This window comes from Saccopteryx bilineata, chromosome 1 (genome assembly GCF_036850765.1).
Source record: "Saccopteryx bilineata isolate mSacBil1 chromosome 1, mSacBil1_pri_phased_curated, whole genome shotgun sequence".
Classification (NCBI taxonomy): domain Eukaryota; kingdom Metazoa; phylum Chordata; class Mammalia; order Chiroptera; family Emballonuridae; genus Saccopteryx; species Saccopteryx bilineata.
Genome location: NC_089490.1, coordinates 107,500,235 through 107,519,774, shown reverse-complemented (window position 1 = coordinate 107,519,774; position 19,540 = coordinate 107,500,235). Strand labels below are relative to the sequence as shown.

Here is a 19,540-nt window from a genome sequence, read left to right as displayed (position 1 = left end):
ACCTGTGTACCTTACTTGTTTCTCATCGCCTTCACTCTTGTACCATATGCTGGTCCCTGGGCTCACCATTTCTCCACATCATTGTATCCACTGTCCACTTGGCCTGTTGTGCCTTTCTGTTTCTTGGTCTCTGGGCAAGTTCTTATCTTTCGTTTTCTGTATCAAGAATGATCTCCATCGCCTGACCAGGCGGTGGCGCAGTGGATAGAGCGTTGGACTGGGATGCAGAGGACCCAGGTTCAAGACCCTGAGCTTGCCAGCTTGAGTGAGGGCTCATCTGGTTTGAGGAAAAGCCCACCAGCTTGAACCCAAGGTTGCTGGCTCCAGCAAGGGTTTACTCGGTCTGCTGAAGGCCCGCAGTCAAGGCACATATGAGAAAGCAATCAATGAACAACTAAGGTGTTGCAACGCGTAATGAAAAACTAATGATTGATGCTTCTCATCTCTCTCCGTTCCTGTCTGTCTGTCCCTGTCTATCCCTCTCTCTGACTCACTCTCTGTCTCTGTAAAAAATAAATAAATAAAAATTAAAAAAAAAAAAAAGAATGATCTCCATCATATAGAGTTTGATGACTTTTCCTCTAACACGTGTATTTGTTTTATAGCCCTTATTATACTTTATTGTAATTATTCACAAGTTTGTTCTTAGTAGGTATAAACTTCTTGAGGACAGTGTCTGTCTAGTCGTCTATTTATCACAAAACCTAGGATACTTCTTGGCACACAGAAGATGCAAATAGGTGTTTCTTGACTAATTGAATGAAAGAGTGAACATGACCTGATGTCTGTAAGGCTCTGACGATTAGCAGAAGAATCATTTTAGAACAACCACAATAAAGACTAAAGTAGTCCAGCCCTGACCTATCCACAGGTGGTTTAGACAAGTGTTTTTCACTAGTTAACTCTTTTGTGGATTGGCACGAAATTTCTGGTTTAGAAGACAAAGAGACACTAGCTATGTTGAAATAATGTTTAATGTTTGAAATTTAACAGTTCACACAATACATGTTTTAGCAGAAGAATGAAAATGTGTGTATGGTGTTTAATAAAATTGACATTACAAAACAAGATCATGTTAGGAAAACCTTAAAAGTAGAAGTAAACAGTTAAAAACCAAACAAACAACATGCTAAGGGATATGATGTAAAAATCCTGATAAATGTAGTTGCCTAAATCCAGACATGAGACATTGAGATTTACTTTGCCACTTAAAGAAAAAAAGCGAAATGCCCTTCATTTAAAATGCATTTTTAAAAATGTTTGCACATTGTTTTCCTGCTGGCAGCTGCAGTATAATCAAGTATATAAGAATACCAGCTAGATTCCAATCTGATGGTTAAAAAGTGCATCTGGTCTTCCTGTTAAGTAGCTCACCTCAGAAAACAACAACAACCAAAAAATCACACAATACTTTACTTTGCTATGTTAGACTTCCCTGGCCACCCATGTCCTGAAGTGAACACAGTTGAAAACGACTTCAATTTAAGAGAAAATGAAAACAAAAATCTTCAGCACCTTGTGGTTTCTAAGCAGAGAAAAGCATGGGCAGACTGGAAATACAGAGGGAGAGACCAATGCTATGTTCTTCAGCAAATTTCCACCTGTACACTCCTGCTTAAATGAACAAAATGGCTGATTTGTATGTGTTGGTCATTGTGAAAAAAAAAACTTCCTCAAATTTTGGCAGATAGCTCTAAAATGTGAAGATTGGAGACAATTTATTCACACAATCATTTCTTAGCACTTTGTCAAAGGAGTAGCACCATCATGGTGGAGGTCATGATGAGGAAAAGGTAGGTAATACCCACCCTTGCCTATCAGCCACTAAGGTTCAGTAAGTCCTTAGAAAACAAAACAATAAAAATGTGCTTTATGCAAATAAAGCACTTTCTAGATTGAATCTTCCCAAACTTTAATGCTTCCCTTAACATTTCAGAAGAAGTATGGAATTCCAGGACAAGTAGATTTCTTTAAAATTCAACGACAGCTGGTGCTAGCTTGGCAAAGTTTGATTTCATACTCAAGAATGTCAAATAAAGATATTTAGAAGAGTACCTTGGTCATAGCAGGGTAAGAATCTAATCAGTACAGAATGCATTTGCTAGCAAGCTATGTGGTTCAAAAATCCACAGTTCAATTACTAGTTTTCAATGAACTTCACTGAGAATGGGGATCTGCCTGGGCATCTTGTTTTATTGTTAAACTTCCCTTCTTCTCACAACTAAACCAATCCAAACCTTTCCTGCCTTACATTTTTGATAAAAATATCAAAATCTTATATAAATCTTACCAATGGCCTGAGAAATGCAAAGACATTCACCAAGTGATTTGTGCAAAAATTGTTTCTCTCAGAGAGCAGGATAAATTGCATAAACCAACCTCCAGAATAAAATTTTAGAAGGGGTTTCTATTTTCTCTAAGTGAACAAGGGAGATTTTATCCAAAATTTGCATATAGCTTTAAAATATATTTAATAAATTTAAATTCTATACAAATACTGACAATTGGTATTATAAAATGTGAACTGGTACATCTGTGGAATTCTAGAACTTACTGTGTTAAGTTTCTATTACACATTAATAAAATTTCATTGTGCATTTCTTTAAAAAAATTTTTTTTTCATTGCACATTTCAAAAACAGTTATGCTTACTTTACATCATGTATTCAGAACATCAATCCCCTTGGTTATTTTCAGAACTTTCAACCTTTTAAGTTGTACCAAAATTAAAAATCATTAGATTTGATAGTGACAAGTAAGGAAATACAACTCCTTAAGGGTTGAATAAGCCAGTTATAAATGCTTAAAAAACATTTATTAAGTATTATGTAGGTAATATACTTAACTACAAATTGCTTTCTGTTCATGAAAAACACCTCTTTTGAACTTAAAAATGATGCATGAATAGGATCTATATGTGCATGTCTTCTGCAATTCTAATATTACTGGTTACACAGGCTAACACTGCACCACGAACAGGACTGAGAATGTGCTGCGTCTGTAATGCCATTGATGGAAACAGATTCCATACCAAAGTGCTGGATTTCCAATCTCATCTAATGTCAGTTCCTCTTTAGTTAGCAGAAGGTGAAGTATCGGTCTTCCTCACGGCTTCCTCACCAAAGAGCAGCTTTCGAAGTATATTTGCATAAAATGGTCCATACACTTGTTTGTTGAGATTCACAATGTTGACATACCGACAACCTAACACTTCCAGCTCCTGCTGAATGACAGCAAGGCCTCCAGGCATGGGAGGCCTGCCTTTTTGAGGGTTTGGATGACAAAGTAGGCTCTTCAGGTATAGCTGGATTCGTTTATCTGGGGGAAAATAAGATATCTTTATCTGTCCCATTATTAAAGCACATAATTTTTTTAATGAGAATAGTAATAATGGTAGGTGGATTACAGTAATATTCCGAATTCCTTACCCTCCCTGTATATATACCCTTTACAAAGTATCTTTGCAGCTCTTCCCATCAAGGGTTGTTGTCTGTTTCCCCATGTTTGAATTGGGGCTGGCATTTCGACTTCCTTTGGCTAGTACAGAATCCAGAAGTGTTGGTATGTTAGTTCCACGCAGAGGCCTCAACTGGCACAGTTCACATCTGCCCTTTCTGCCTACATGTGAACAAACCTGGGCTTGGTGAAAGACCACATGGAAGGGAAGTCCATTTTAAGTGGTTTTATTTTTTAAAAGCACTGTGTGGGCCAAATTGGCAGTGTCAGTTTACAAACTCAGCTTTATTGTGTATAACTAAAATTTGGGCATTAAGTATTGTATTGAGTTTTTGTGAAAGACTCCCTGACCTACCCCAAAAGTGTTCTGCATCTTTTATCAGTTAGCTTTTGCTACGTAATAGCAAAAAGGGAAGTCCAGCTCTTCTATCTGAGGCCATCCGAGATCAATCAACTCCCAAACACTTGAGAGAGCCCAGCCAAGATCAGCAGGCCTACCAACCCAAGCCACAGTTGACCACAAATGCATGTGTGAGTCCAGAAAGACCAAAGGAACTACCCAGTTGCCCCATAGATTTGTGAGCAATACTCACAAATGAATGCCTTTTCTTTTAAATGTTTTTTTTAAATGTTTGCCTTTTTTTTTTTTTTTTTTTTTTAAAGCCATGGAATCAGAGATGACTTATTACATAGCAAAAGCTAACTGATAAAAGATGCAGAACACTTTTGGGGTAGGTCAGGGAGTCTTTCACAAAAACTCAATACAGTACTTAATGCCCAAATTTTAGTTATACACAATAAAGCTGAGTTTGTAAACTGACACTGCCAATTTGGCCCACACAGTGCTTTTAAAAAATAAAACCACTTAAAATCAGGGGATTTCATATGAAAATGCAAATTTCTGGCCTGACCAGTTGTGGCACAGTGGATAAAGCATCAACCTGGAACACTGAGGTTGCAGGTTCGAAGCCCCAATGTTGCTGGCTCTGAGCACAGGCTTGTCAGCAAGGGGATTGCTGGCTTGGGGCTGGGAGGAGATCATTCATATGATCCCAACGCTCGCCTGCTTGAGCCTAAAGATCACTAGCATGAAAAGCCCAAGGTTGCTTGGTTGGCCCGTCAAGGCGCATAAGGGAAGCAATCAATGCACAAATAAAGTGAAAGCAACTATGAGTTGATGCTGCTCATCCTCCCTCTCCCTCTCCCTCTCCCTCTCTCTCTCTCAAAAAAAAAAAGAGAAAGAAAAAGGAAAGAAAGATTCAAATTACTGGTTCCTCTTAAAAATCTAGAGATCTGGCAAACTTAGGAGCCCCAATTATCACATGGTCACACATTCAAGTTTTCCCAGGACAGCTGAAGTTTACACCTGTGGTCTTGGCATAATTAAAAAGAGCACTCTTAAAAGTGTCCTGGTTTGGACAATATAGGTTTGCCCCACACATGGCCAACGGTCTGGAGGCAATGAGGAGTGCTACCCCAACTGGCACTCCAGTTGCCCTCTCCTTTGTGCTTTCTGCCTCACTGCTTCAATGTGTATGCATTCGAGACTACTTCCCAAAAGCAACCAAGTGCAAACATAAATTAGGTTTGTCCAGTACTATTAGTATTGGACAAAAAGTACTGGACAAACCAGATCTGCTATAGCTCATGCTGTTTCAAGAATTTTCTTTGGCCTTGGAAACAGAAATCACACAAATAAGAAGGTGTACTAAGGAGAATAAACTTCATCAAATACAGACAACCATGATTTAGTGAAACTTATTTCCAAACACTTCTCCCAAAAGTCACATGTTCCAACCAGATCTGACCTAGAACTCAAAGTTCCCAATATCCTATGTCCATGTCTTAGCCAGAATTGCTTCCTTTTACTAGAATGTTCTTCCATCTCACTTCATTCCTGCCCCAAGTCAAAAGCATCCTTCAGTGCCAAGCCTAAAGTTTCCTCCTCCTGTGGCTTTCCTTACCATCTGGCAAACTGTCACACCACATTATTGTCACTTGAGAATATGTCCCCTTGCTTAGGTGAGCTGAGGGTGAGAGCTACTCTTGTATCTTTATATCCCTGGCCAGGCATGAGGCAGGCACATCACAAATGCTCACTGAGAATGGAATGGAAAAGGTCTATAATGCTAAACTGAAGACAACGGGAGTCAGGGAGGAACGGGAGCTGGGAAAGGCAAAGATAACTTGGGCCTTATTCATTATTTGTTAAAAAGAAGAAAGTATTCGTGTATATAATCACCTGTACAATTGGCAATTGCTTTTAAAAAATGCAGATGGCTATAGCATGCAAATAACCTACACAGTAGGTAGTCTACAAATAATATATATTTACCTGGTTTTGGTATTCATTTGAGAAAAACTGTTTTGAGCCTGACCAGGTGGTAGTGCAGTGGATAGAGCATCAGACTGGGATGTGGAGGACCCAGGTTTGAGACCCCGAGGTTGCCAGCTTGAGCGCGGGCTCATCTGGTTTGAGCAAGGCTCACCAGCTTGAGCCCAAGGTCACTGGCTCAAGCAAGGGGTCACTCGGACTGCTGTAGCCCTCCCCCCGATCAAGGCACATATGAGAAATTAAATCAATGAACAACTAAGGAGCTGTAACGAAGAATTGATGTTTCTCATCTCTCTCCCTTCCTGTCTGTCCCTATCTATCCCTCTCTCTGACTCTCTGTCTCTGCCACACAAAAAAAAAGAAAAAGAAAAAAAACTGTTCTGAAAGAAAAATTTTAATTATCTTTTTATAAGTCTAAGAACATGGTGGGAGTTATAACTGCATTGCAAATAAATAGCACATCAACTAAGAACAAAAGGCAGACCATGGTGGGTACTGTGCATAGAGGAGAGGAAGACTATGGCTAACACTGGTCAAGTCCTTTCCATGTCCTCTAAGTGCTTAATTTATTCTCACTCCCCTGTGGGCAGAAAATTGAGAATCAATTGTGTACTAAATTTCCCATTAGACTGGTTGCCTGACTCTCTGGAGCACAGGTCTATTTTCATCACAGATACGGTCCAAGCAGTTTCCTGCAAGAATGTTTAAAGGATAAACTCTTTCAAAACTGCTATTATGCTGAGAAGTGGTTCTGTCTCCTCTGCAGATGAGTCAGTTTTTTGGCCAAGACTAAAATAACAGAAGCATCTATCCAGTTAGGAGCAGCCAAACTGAGTCCCTGACAAAGGCGTGCCTGCAGCTTCCAGAGTCAAAGGAGAGCCACTGCTCAGGTGAGTCATTAAAGTGCTAGGCAACAGTACTGTGAATGAGGTTTAAAATGTTTACATTTTCAAAAGAATAAGAAAATTGAATTGGGGAGACAAGGGTGGGAAAAACTTGTTTTATCGTATTTTAAGAGGCCACCTCAAGATGGGGGCATCTCCTGGCCCCCAGCTTCCCTCTCCCTATGGCACTGCAAGTACTTCCCTTATCTAAAGCAAGGGTGCAGAGAACACTGGGATGCTCTGGCCACCCTGCCAACAAGCAGCAGGGCTCTGGCTCCAACCAGAGCAGTTAAGAATATGAGCTCCAGAGTCAGACAGGCTCAGTAAGACGCCCTACTCTGTAACCAGCCAGTTATGTGACCTTGTGGGAGAGTCACTCAACCACTCTTGTCTCCACTGCCTTCATCCCTTCCACAAATATTAAATGTCACCATGGGCCCAGCCCGGTGCAAGGATACAGCTGATGGTATGTGGCAGAATACAGACAGTCTGTCTGTCTTTCTCTGTGGAACACGGCTTCTCAGGTATTAGCTCTTCAACTGGAGACTGTGCGGACAGACCTGTCACCAGTGAAGGTTATGCAGTGAAGAGCTCAGTCACAGACAAGGGCTCAGCCACAGACGGCTATGGTCATGCTGTGCTTGTTACTGTTATCACCTGTCACCTCTCAGCAGCCTGCAGTGCTGCATACCAGACGGGACTGAAGTGGCCTGTAAGTGGCCTGTGTGGCCTAGATCTCCAGCATTCTCTGTCCCCAAGGATAAGGATGAGAAAAACTATTTGAGAGCTTCAAATAAATAATAAGTACTTGTATTCTTAAGGAAGTCAACATTGTACTTTTAAAGCTTGCAGATTAGTCCCAGAAAGTTAGTTTGGTCTAGTTCTACACTTCTTTCTTCCTTCCATTCTGTTTCTCACTCTCAGTAGTCAATGCTCACTTTGTGCACCACATTACTGGCTACCCGATTTTGTTTGGGGAAACCATCTCTGTCCGATTGTCAGATCAGGTGTTACAGGCTAAGCTAACTTCCCTGACTCCAGGAACTGAACGTGTCTCAGGGCCTAAGTTCCTCCCCTCTGGCCACCAAGACTGAGTCAAGAGTGAGACATGACCTCCACTCAGGCCAGCCAGAGCCAGTGAGCTAACAGGGAGGCTAGTGCCTTGTTTTCAACATAGGAAGATACAGGCCTGAGAGGAAGCTGTCTTACTGTGTGGGAAGAGATGATCTTGAGACATCCAGCCCAAAGGAAGGCAGTGCTGAGGGCTGGAAATGGGGAAACTAGTGACCGGGACACAGTCTGAGCTCTGGTTAAGCTGTACCTGCAGCCAACCCTACCTCCAGTCTTTTCAGTTATATGAGAAAATGTTCTCTTTCTGCTTCAGCTGTTTAGATTCTCAGTCACAGGTAACAGAAAATGTTCTAATTGATACATTCTCCATTTCCCCAGCTCATCAACACAGCTTGACAGCCAGATATTCACTTTCTTAGTAAGCAAGTACAAAAAAGCCCATTCATTATGCCTCCCTGTGCCATAGCCTTTTCATTCTTTGTCTTCTTAAGTCTGACCAAGAAAGGGGCTTCAGCTGGCTCAGGCTAGCTCACAGCAGTATTGACACCTACTTTATGTGAACATACTGTCAGCTCGTTTGGATTGTTGTATTGATCTAGGATTTTAACATTACTGGCAGCATTTCATTATTTTCCTCATATAAATCTATTGGCTTGATAGTAAGAAGGCCTGAAGTACGACTTACTCCACTCTGTACACACAGAGGAGCAGCAGCAAGTCCCAAACCCTTAAAAATACAGTGTGTCTGTAAAGTCATGGTGCACTTTTTGACTGGTCACAAGAAAGCAACAAAAGACGATAGAAATGTGAAATCTGCACCAAATAAAAGGAAAACCCTCCCAGTTTCTGTAGGATGATGTGGCAGCATGTGCGCATGCGCAGATGATGACGTAACACCGTGTATACAGCGGAGCAGCCCATGGCCATGCCAGTCGAGATGTGGACGGTACAGAGGAAGTTCAGTGTGTTCTGTGGCTCGCTAAATTCGAATCCATGACCAAAGTGCAATGTGAATATCGGCGCGTTTATAACGAAGTGCCACCACATAGGAATAACACTACTCGGTGGGATAAGCAGTTGAAGGAAACTGGCAGTTTGGTGGAGAAACCCCGTTCTGGTAGGCCATCAGTCAGTGATGAGTCTGTAGAGGCTATACGGGATAGCTACCTAAGGAGCCCTAAAAAATTTGTGCGTGAGCCCACATCAAACTGCACTGAATAGGTATGAAACTGGGAGAGTTTTCCTTTTATTTGGTGCAGATTTCACATTTCTATCGTCTTTTGTTGCTTTCCTGTGACCGGTCAAAAGTGCACCATGACTTTATGGACACACTATAGTAATGCTTTCTTCATGTTTTCAAATTTATTCTCCAAAAGCAGCAGGTAACCTGTTGAAGAGTAAATTTTGACTGACACTTAACATTAGTCAAAACCAGCAAGGTAATGCAAATGAAATTGAGGAAGAAAATAATAAAAATATGAGGACCCACCAATCAAGGACCAGATAGGATTGTCCTTCTCTTTGATGCTTGAAAATTGACCTACAAGATTAGCTTCAACCTCAGGATTTAAAGTGGCTAAGCCTCTCTCCATCAGGGTCTTGTTAATCTCAACACAAGTCTGAACACCAATAGAATTCAGGGCTTCCTTCAAGTTAAAGGTCCTACAAAACAGAAAAAAAATCCCATCAATGAGAGGTTTCATTTCTCAGTTTTATTGTTGTTTTTTTAACATACCAATTGTAAGCATCTACCCATTTTTTCTTACAATTACCTCGTTATAATGAACTTAGAAAATAATAACTGCTCCCAATCACCAACCCGTATTTGTAGCAGACTTTACATGCTTAAAAACACTTAATTCTGTACATAGTGTTTATATAAGAAAGCACAGACAGAAAAATGTGATCCCTGAAAATAAGTCTGCAATCCCATTTTCCTGCAGGGCTATTAGAAAGGGAAAGAAAATATCTATTCTTAAAATAAACTCTTCGGTCTTAGTTGATTCATTTGTACATATTTCTTTTTGCTTGGAAAATAAGGTCAAGTCAATTCATTTATCTATGCCTGAGCAGTAAATCTATAACACTAATCAAACCAAGAAATGAAGATATATACAGAGTTCAATAACATAAAGGCAAATTACCTAAAACTTTTGACCTATCATGCCCAAAGATAAGAAGCTTCTTCTCACTGCCACTTTCAAACAACTGATCAATAATGCAATATACAGAGTTCAGAAAGTGGTAAAAAGTAATTATCAGTTGGTTATTTAATAGGTAAGAAAAAAGAGGTAATTAGAAGGTGCATTTGTGCCAGACTGGTGGTAGCACAGTTGATAAGAGCATCAACTTGGGATGCTGAGGTCACAGGTTTGAAACCTAGAGGTTGCTGGCTTGAGCACAGGTTTGAGTGCAGCTCACCAACTTGAGCAAGATCATCGACTTGTGAGAGCTGGCCTGAAGCCCAAAGTCACTGGCTTGAGCAAGGGGTCGCTGGATTGGCTTGAGCCCCCTGATCAGGCACATATAAGAAGCAATCAATGAACAACTAAAGTGACACAACTACAAGTTGATGCTTCTCATCTCTCTCCCTTCCCTCTCTCTCTCCCCTGCTTAAAAAATGTGCACTATTGGGGAATAATGATTAAAAATTGCACTTCACTATCCAGACAGGGTCTTTAAGAAAATTCTGTTGAAACCGGGAATTAAAGGATGAGAGGCCCAATGATAGGAGGCAGTGTAATGTAGTGATTACAGTATAAGCTGAGGTGTCACACAGACCTGGGTTCAAATCCTGACTCTAACACTAAGCTTGCTATATGACTGTATTCACTCTTGGCAGATTGTAAGGCATGTAGCAAATGCTTAATAAAAGAAGAAAAAAAAGACTGTTTATTATCATTATCATCATTAACAACAAGAAGTAAGTCCTGGTGTTCTGCCTTGGCTGGAATTTGTTATAAATCTACACTGAACCTACCTCTGAGGTTCTACAACCTAAAGTTAGATTATTTATGACAAATTTTTTGTGTGTGTGACACATACAGAGAGAGACAGAGAGAGGGACAGACAGGGTCACATAGATAGGAAGGGAGAAAGATGAGAAGCATCAATTCTTTGTTGCGGCACCTTAGTTGTTCATTGATTGATTTCTCATATGTGCCTTGACCGGGGGACTACAGCAGACTGAGTGACCCCTTGCTCAAGCCAGCGACCTTGGGCTCAAGCTGGTGAGCCTTGCTCAAACCAGATGAGCCCAGGCTCAAGCTGGCAACCTCGAGGTTTTGAACCTGGGTCCTCCATGTCCCAGTCCGACAGTCTATCCACTGTGCCACCACCTGGTCAGGCTATGGCAAAATTTTTACCTTCTGAATTTCTTACCCAACTTTCTCCTAGATTTCCTGCTTTTAATTATGAATCCTTAGGCTAAAGGAAGAATTAATTTCAGTATAAGCCACGACTTCCTATTCATAATAAAGGCAAAATTCTTGCATCATCAAACCAAATATAAATGACATCTGTATCTACTACTGGTTATTTGGAATCATCTGCTTTTCAATGTTATAAATGTTATTACCCCATCCATAACAAGGATACTAATTGAGAACTGATTATAATCATTTCCTAACACAGGCTGGTGGTGGGGATTAAACAAAATAATAAAACAACCAGATAGGCAGACCAACTACAAAGAGAATGATTTAACAAATAAAGTTATTAAAAGCTAACATTTCTTTAGCACTTACTATGTGCCAGACACCAGTAGAAGTGTTTCACATGAATCACCTTGAGTTCTCACAACTCCATGACAGACAGGCACAAATATTATTCCCTTTTTGCAAGTGAGGAAGTGAGACTCAGGGTGTTTCAGGAACTTGTTCAGGAGTATACACATAAGTCAATAGCAGAACTGGGATTTAAAAATCCAGATTTAGATCCAAAAACCTGTCCTTATAGTAGCTACTTTGTTATATGCTCTATAACAATACTTTAGCAGCCCTGGGAGTTGACTAAATGTTTAAAAAGTTTCTGGAAAATAAAGGCTACCCAGTGTGGGTAAACACTAAGGTAAAACTGAATACAAAAACAGAAGTTTCTTTTCATTATAGGTCTTAGGTCCTGAGTATGAAATCAATGAGCCTGGCAGGTTAGCATAAGAATCAGTAAAAGGGAAGAGTGGGGCAACATTTGTTAAGTAGATGATTGTCTAATCCAGTGTTTTTCAACCAGTGTGCTGCGAGACATGGTCAGGTGTGCCGTGGGGAAATAAAACATGGGTCCCCAAACTACGGCCCCCGTGCCAGATATGGCCTGCGGAGGCTATTTATCCGGCCCGCCGCCAGCTGCCTCCATCTGAACATAAACATTCCCCTCACAATCCCTCCAGCTATCAGCGACAGGAAGAGTGGAGGCACAGGGAATGCTCCCTGACCAATCATCTTCTAGGATTCATCCCGACCACTAGCGATGAGCCAATAGTAGGCCGCCTCTCATCCACACCCAGGAAGGTCCCCGCTCGGGCTGCCGCGCACTTGTCATTGTGTGGCTGTGGCCAGTAGTTGAAGCTGCTACTCTTCCCCATGGTCTCGATTTCTAATCCTGGTCAGGACTGGAGGTAAATGTTGCCACCACTAGATGAAGCCTCAGCCTCAGCTGGTTATGTCTATCCTGATGGTGTATATAGATATTTGACCTTTTTCTTTTTCTTTTTTTTTCTTTTTGACCTTTTTCTTTTTAAAAGAGGCCCCGCAGAGGGTGATATACAATGCATCACAATGCATCACAATGTTATCTAACTTTAAAGCTAAAGTTTGCTTATCTTCCTTTGGACAGTTTTTGGTTATCTGTTGCCAAGGAGTTCCCCATTCTGGCCAACAAAGCTATTTTGACATTGCTCCCGTTTTCAACCACATATCTGTGTGAGCTGAGCTTCTCAAGCTTGACTGCGATAAAAACTAAAAACAGAGACTGAGAACTGTTGAGGAAGAGCTTCGTGTGTGTCTTTCTACCATTCCTGCCAGGATATCCCTTTTGTGTTCATCGAAACAGGCCCAGGTTTCACACTAAGTGAGTATAAATACATTTAGAAACTATATTATTAACTATATGTATAATATGTACTGTGTTAGAGTGTCATTTTGTGTCATTTTGGTAGGTGGTGTGCCCCAGGATTTTGTAAATGTAAAAAATGTGCCGCGGCGCAAAAAAGGTTGAAAATCACTGGTCTAATCACATGAAACCAACACAAAACAACATTGAAAGTAAAGTAATTGAAAAATAAAAACTAAAAAAACTAAAAAAGACAATGTATTTTTAACCTTAATAATAACTTTAAGGCCCTGGCCGGTTGGCTCAGTAGTAGAGCATCAGCCTGGCGTGCAGGAATCCCGGGTTTGATTCCCGGCCAGGGCACACAGGAGAAGCGCCCATCTGCTTCTCCACCCCTCCTCCTCTCCTTCCTCTCTGTCTCTTCCCCTCCCGCAGCCAAGGCTCCACTGGAGCAAAGTTGGCCCAGGCGCTGAGGATGGCTCTGATGGCGGCAGAGCAACACCCCAGATGGGCAGAGCATCGCCCTCTGGTGAGCATGCCGGGTGGATCCCGGTCGGGTGCATGCGGGAGTCTGTCTGCCTCCCCGTTTCCAACTTCAGAAAAGTACAAAAATAATAATAATAATAATAATAATAATTATTATTATTATTTTAAGATTGGGTTCAGAGATTATTCTTATAGAGCATGTCTATACCTATTATGCTCTAGTACTTTTTATAAGTTTTATAATATTTAAAAAAAAATCAGAATAACTTAAAAAAAGAATCAGTAGAAAAGGCAGGGTTTTTACATAGTCAGACCAGGGCTCAGGTTTTGGTTTGTCCCTTTCTTGCTGTGCAGCTCAAGGAAAATCCTTGGGCTTCAATTCAAAATGAGAACACTGGATTTTATAGCAACTTGGGCTCCTTTTGGCTCTTAATATTCTAGGATTTTATCAAAGTAATGTACTCTTGGAGAAATGGGCAGGAGTATGGTAAGATACGTGCATCCTTCAATGAGAGGAACAGAGTATATGTCCCTGAAAACACCTAACAGGGGACCAAAGCAGCAGGAGGCTCTTAACCTATATAAGACCCATGGAAATGTGGTCATTGACTAAGATTAGGAATTTTCTGACTTGGATGTGATTCCCAACAGGATGACCTACGTGCAAAATCTCAATGGGATTCTAGTATTAAATGAAGGTATGATACTGGGAAATGAATTTCACAAAAACAAAACCTTCGACAGAGAGGTCACTGCTTCTAAAGACTTCACAGCACCCTGGATCAGTAAACTTGGTAAACATTTCATTTCAGAAAAATAATGGCATCAGAACTACTTAATCTGGAAAGCCTCTTTGATAGGGCATGCTAAACACTGAGCTTGGTGGATTTCTGGGTTTTGTTTTTCTCCACAGCACTGTCAAAGAAGAGCTTTTGCACACGCCCATCCTCAGTGGAAATATTACACTAAGTCTGGCACTTGTGGAAAAGACCTCTCCCTTCCTATAAAAGGACATCTGAGTCTTCAGAGATATTAAAAGAAATTCTAGAAAAAGAAGGTGTGAGATAAGCTTCTTTGAAGTGCAGTTCTGAATATCACATCCAGATGTCCCAGGTTATTCCCATTCTCTGAAACACATGTGGAGACTTAGCACAAGGGGGGACAGATGAAAACACCTGGAACTTACTCTTTGTTCATGCCTTCAAGTAGAACAGTTGAAATCCTCTTTAACCTGTTTGCAAGCTCAGGTAGGCCTTCTGTAATAGCGCCCACCATGTTGTTGGTAATAAGGGACAGGCAGGCAATAATTTTCAACTGATTCAGCTTTTCTGTCAGTTCCTGGACACGTCCTTCATCTGTCATCAGTGTCTAGCATATGTATTTAAAATGGAAAATTAGAAAGGGAGAGGCTCAATATCATGAAAATGTAAAACAGGCAATGTTACATCCAAACTCCCATTTTTATCTGATTTCAGTCAAGTCATTAAACCACACACAACACAGATAGACTCATGGTAGAACTTAAGAATTAGAATAATGGAAAACTTGGAGGAAGAAAAAAAAAATCACTCACCTCTGGTAATACTTTTTTCTGATAATCCCACTGCAACAATTTCAAATAACTGTTATTTAGCACCAATATAGGGCTCAAACTTGGCTTGGCACTGTTTTCAGCCCCAGGAGTCAAGGTGGTCTCAGAAAGAGAAAGTAACTCTTCATTTACAGATTCTTTTATCCACTCTGTAGTTTTATCAAGAGCACCTACAAGTAAAAAGGCCACATATTTATCCTACAGCTGATGGATCCCTGCCTTTCTGCAACCTTCAGGACGATGTTATGTTAGGTGCTGGGCATGAACGAACAGACAGCAGTCTCCCTCAAGGAGCTTCGAGTCCAGGTGGGGAGACAGAGCTGTGTACTAACAGCTACAGCAGAGTACAAAGAGCACTAGAAGGCACAGTGGGAGTGGAGGAAGCAGAGGACGTGCAAAGCAGAGTCCAAGAGAAAGCGCTGCGACACTGAAAGGTACAAGGCAGACAGAAGAAAGGGCTGTTGCCCCAGTCCAGAGAACAGTCCACACAAAGACCCAGAAAAGTGAGAGAACACGGCACATTCTGGACACTGCAAGAAAATCTGTATTGTTGATTCAAAAGAACCAGGGGGAAGAGAGTGGTAGTGGATGGCATTGGATGAATAGACAGGCCAGGTCACACACCACCTTGAGTATTGTGCGGAGAAGGCATTTAGAATAAAAACAGTGATTATTAAACATTTGTGGGTCCTGGACCCCTCTGGGTGTGTCACTAGAGCTACATCTTTCCCAAAATGCATGTGCGCTACTTTATACCCGGTACTAAAGTTTCCTACTAGAAACAAGTTGCTTTTTATATTACATTTCTTATGAAATTATGTATTTGGTAGAATTTATAAGGTGGCAACTGCTAAAACTGAACACAGGTGCAGATTTCTTTTTTAAAAGCCAGAGAATGAAATCAAGACTAGTCACCCCGAAATTCCTCCTCAGACCCAGCACTTAAACGGGTAATTTATGAGCAGTTCTGTTTGCCACACAAAAGTGACACCTCCCCCACAATTTCACAATTTTGTTTCCCCTCAGTTGGCAAATGCTGTTCTTGGTTTTTCTAGTTCTGCTTATAAAGATGTAAAGATTTGCAGTCTTTTACTTAAGAAATATCCCACACAGAGACAGTGTACAGCAATTAACATGGATATAATCACAATGTGATGGTAATAAGCATCTATACTGCAAGCGTAATGATTTATAGCTGACACATTTAAAAGGCCATTTAGTTACTTCAAACAAAAGCAAGAATGTAGCATGGTGGTTCTCAATCCTGGCTGATTTTAGAATCATCTGGGCAAGTTTAAAAAGAAAAAAAAAAGGTCCTGAATACAGGTCCTGGAGATTGATTTAATCAGTCTGAAATGGGGCTCAGGCAGCAGTGTTCAAACATCCTGGGTGATCCTAATATATAGCCAGAATTGTGTATGACTAGTAAAGCAGAAAGGTCACTGGCTTGAGCCCCAAGGTTGCTGGCTTGACTGCAAGGTGGCTGGCTTGAGCAAGGGGTCACTGGCTTGGCTGGAGCCCCCCAGTCAAGGCACATATGAGAAACAATCAATGGACAACTAAAGTGCTACAAGGCTACAAGTTAATGCTTCTCATCTACCTCCCTTCCTGTGTGTCTGTCTCTCACTAAAAAAAAAATTCTATTCTATTTCTATATACTAGAAAAAAATTTACAAAATATCATTTATAATAGCATAAAAAACATAAAATATATGAGATTAAATTTAATAAAATAAATACAAGACTGGTATACTAAAACTAAAAATTATTGCCAAAATAAAGATATTTAAGTAAAGATATCTAGTTCATAGAGTAAAGACTCAATATTATTAAGACATCAATTCAACATAAGTCACCATCTCAGCTGGAATTCTGAAGAAACTAATAAACTAATTAAAAATGCATATGAAAATTCAAAGAACCTAAAAGAAATAAAACAATTTTTAAAAAAAGAACAAAGTTGAAGGACTAACACTGTCTGATTTTGAGATTTAGCCTCGATAATCAGGATAGTGTGGTACTATGAAAGTAGACATATAGATCAATGGAAAAGAAGAAATAATCCAATAAAAAGGAATGAAGTACTGATACATGCTACAACATAGGTAAATCTTGAAAACATACTAAGTGAAAGAAGCCAGAGCCAAAAAGCCACATATTGTGTGATTCTGTTGATATGAAATGAGCCAAACTGGCAAATCCGTAGAGACAGAAAGAGAATGGCTTTCAAGGCTAAGCAAAGATATGAATGGGGAGATACTGCTAATGGGTATGGGATTTCTTTTTAGAATGATAAAAACCTTCTGGAATCAAATACTGGTTATAGTTGCATAACCTTGTGAATATATTTAAAAACAGCTGAATTATATACTTTAAAAAATTAATTTAATGGCATATAAATTATATCTCAAATTTAAGAAAAGAATAAAACTTAAATAAACCCACAAAAGCAATGCAATGAAGAATAAAAAGTCTTTTTCAATAAAAGCTGCTGGAATTGGCCCTGGCATCATCCCAGTATCCCAAGGTTGTGGGGTCTACCCCCAGTTAGGGCACAGATAAGAATCAACCAACAAATACATGAATGAGTGGAACAACAAATCATTGTTTCTCTCTCTCTCAAATAATTTAAAAAAGTTTTGTGGAATGTTCTCTGCATGAATTATTTTTCTTTTGTTTACTCTTTGTTTTTTGTTTTTTAGTGAAGTCTCTTGGGTGCGTTTTAAATAAGGCAGATGCATTTATCGAGTCTCTTTGTCAGCAAAGTAAAATCTTTGTTGGAGTCAATTCAGAAACTCAAGAATACTTATCTATAGTAATTTTCCTGTAACTATTTTATAAAAGTCATGCACACACAAAAATCTGACAATTTTGTCTTTCTGTGTGATTCTGTGAGGCTCTTATTTTGATATCAGGGCACAGTGGCCGACTTTTGGCAGTCACTTAAGGATATAATTAACAACTGACATACACTTTGCTTCCTGGCTCTTGGCTTCTCTGGGAACATACTTGGAGCTGGGCAATAATGACCTATATGCACAGCTGGATTTGTTCTATTCTTAAATCTCTGGAAATATCCAATGTGAAAGGTGCAAATGAATTATAGGTCACTAAGCCCAAGTTTTAAAGAGAGAAACAAATTATTTGAGATAAACAAAGCTATAATTTAACTCTGTATTAAGGAATCTGCTCAAGATTCCAAATTATTTTTATTCAAAACATGGAGACATTTGCACATATGGGTATATATCCACATATACAAATGAAATCAACTACTAAGTCTTAGGAAAACACTGCTAAGAACAAACTATAGTTCAGGGTTCAGATTCAGGGTCTATGTGGGGCACTACTTCCCTTAATCCTTCTCTTTCTCTGAAACTAAATTTTTTCATTTGTAAACTGTGGGTGATAACAGTACCAGCCTCATAGGGCCATGATGAGGCCTGAATGGGCTAATACATGCAGTGTTTGACATATAGTAAGGACTTGGTACTTGAGTGCTCAAATAAAATGTAGCTAGCACTGACTACTGTTATAAAGGAGAGGCCCATGCTAATGTTAAAAGGGCTCCAGCTGCTAGTAAGGTCAAAACTGGCTGGTGGCTACTTCCCTTCCATGGATCCTACTTGGCCCTGCAGAGCTTAGCCAAAGTCCTTGAATCACCATCAGCAGGGTGGAGCTTATGGCCCACCTGAGTCGCCCTGCCATCACTCAGATATGCCCAGTTCCATCAGCTGTTTCCATGTGACCCTCCATGACCCATGCTCTCTTTCCTGGATATTTTCTAGCCTGCTGGAGCCCCTTTCCAAGTGGCCCCTATTAGCTTTGTTCACATAATGCTATCATATGGTCTATCTTGAGAGAAAAGCTCTATCCACAAGTGGCAGAGTAAAGTGGGTGGATCACCTAACTCAGCCTTAGACTGTGGCTAATTAAAGTCCAGAAACTGGTGACAAGGGTTTGCCAATGAGAGAACCAGTTAGCCAGTCTCTTGCCAGCTGTGAAATATCAGTTCCTCACCAATAAATGAGGGTATAGAAGTGCCTACCTCTCTGAGTAATTGTGAATTCTATAAGGTAATACTGCCTCGCTCTTCTTCTTTCTTTCCCCTCACTCCCAGTCCAGCTTTAATGCCCACTAATCCACTGACTGCTCCCATCAGGGTTACTACGAATCCTCATGTTGTCACATCCAGTGGTCAAGCCTTGGTTTTCACCTTTCCTTGACCACTCAGCAGCACTTATCACAGCCACTTCCTCCTCCGAACACTTTCTTCATGTGTCTTACAGGACATGACTCTCTCTTGGTTTTCTTGAGCTCTCACTATGCCTGCACTGTTTCAATTGCTGATCCTTCTCTTCAGCTCCAGATGCTAGAGTCCGAGGTCAGGCCCCTTTAGTATCTACACTCACTCCCTAGGTCATCTCAGCCAGAGCACTCTTGTGGATAAGAGCATGGGCTGGGGAGCCAGACTGCTTGAGGGAGTCCCAGCTCCGTAACATGCAAATTGTATTATGGAAGCAAATGATTTAACCTCCCTATGACTCAGCTTCCTCCTCCATAAAATGGGGACTGATTTCCTAAAGTATTGTAAAGATTAAATTAGTTAGTACAAGCCCTGGCCGGTTGGCTCAGTGGTAGAGCGTTGGCCTGGAGTGCAGGAGTCCCG

The 19,540-nt window shown here is 40.5% G+C and overlaps 1 protein-coding gene across 5 annotated transcripts in view; it reads right to left on the bottom strand.

Annotated features, from left to right (window-relative positions):
- Positions 1-956: 956 nt before the first annotated feature.
- The window catches only part of TCP11L2 (t-complex 11 like 2), a 39,330-nt gene continuing 20,746 nt past the window's right edge, over positions 957-19,540 (bottom strand). For all 5 annotated transcript variants that reach the window (XM_066263512.1, XM_066263493.1, XM_066263531.1 and 2 more), the window contains exons 7-10: positions 14,854-15,041; positions 14,467-14,648; positions 9,235-9,407; positions 957-3,317 (exon numbers count right to left, since the gene is read on the bottom strand). In XM_066263512.1, the coding sequence (XP_066119609.1) occupies positions 3,073-3,317; positions 9,235-9,407; positions 14,467-14,648; positions 14,854-15,041 (788 nt within the window). In that variant the 3' untranslated portion in view covers positions 957-3,072. The remainder of the gene's footprint in view (positions 3,318-9,234; positions 9,408-14,466; positions 14,649-14,853; positions 15,042-19,540) is intronic.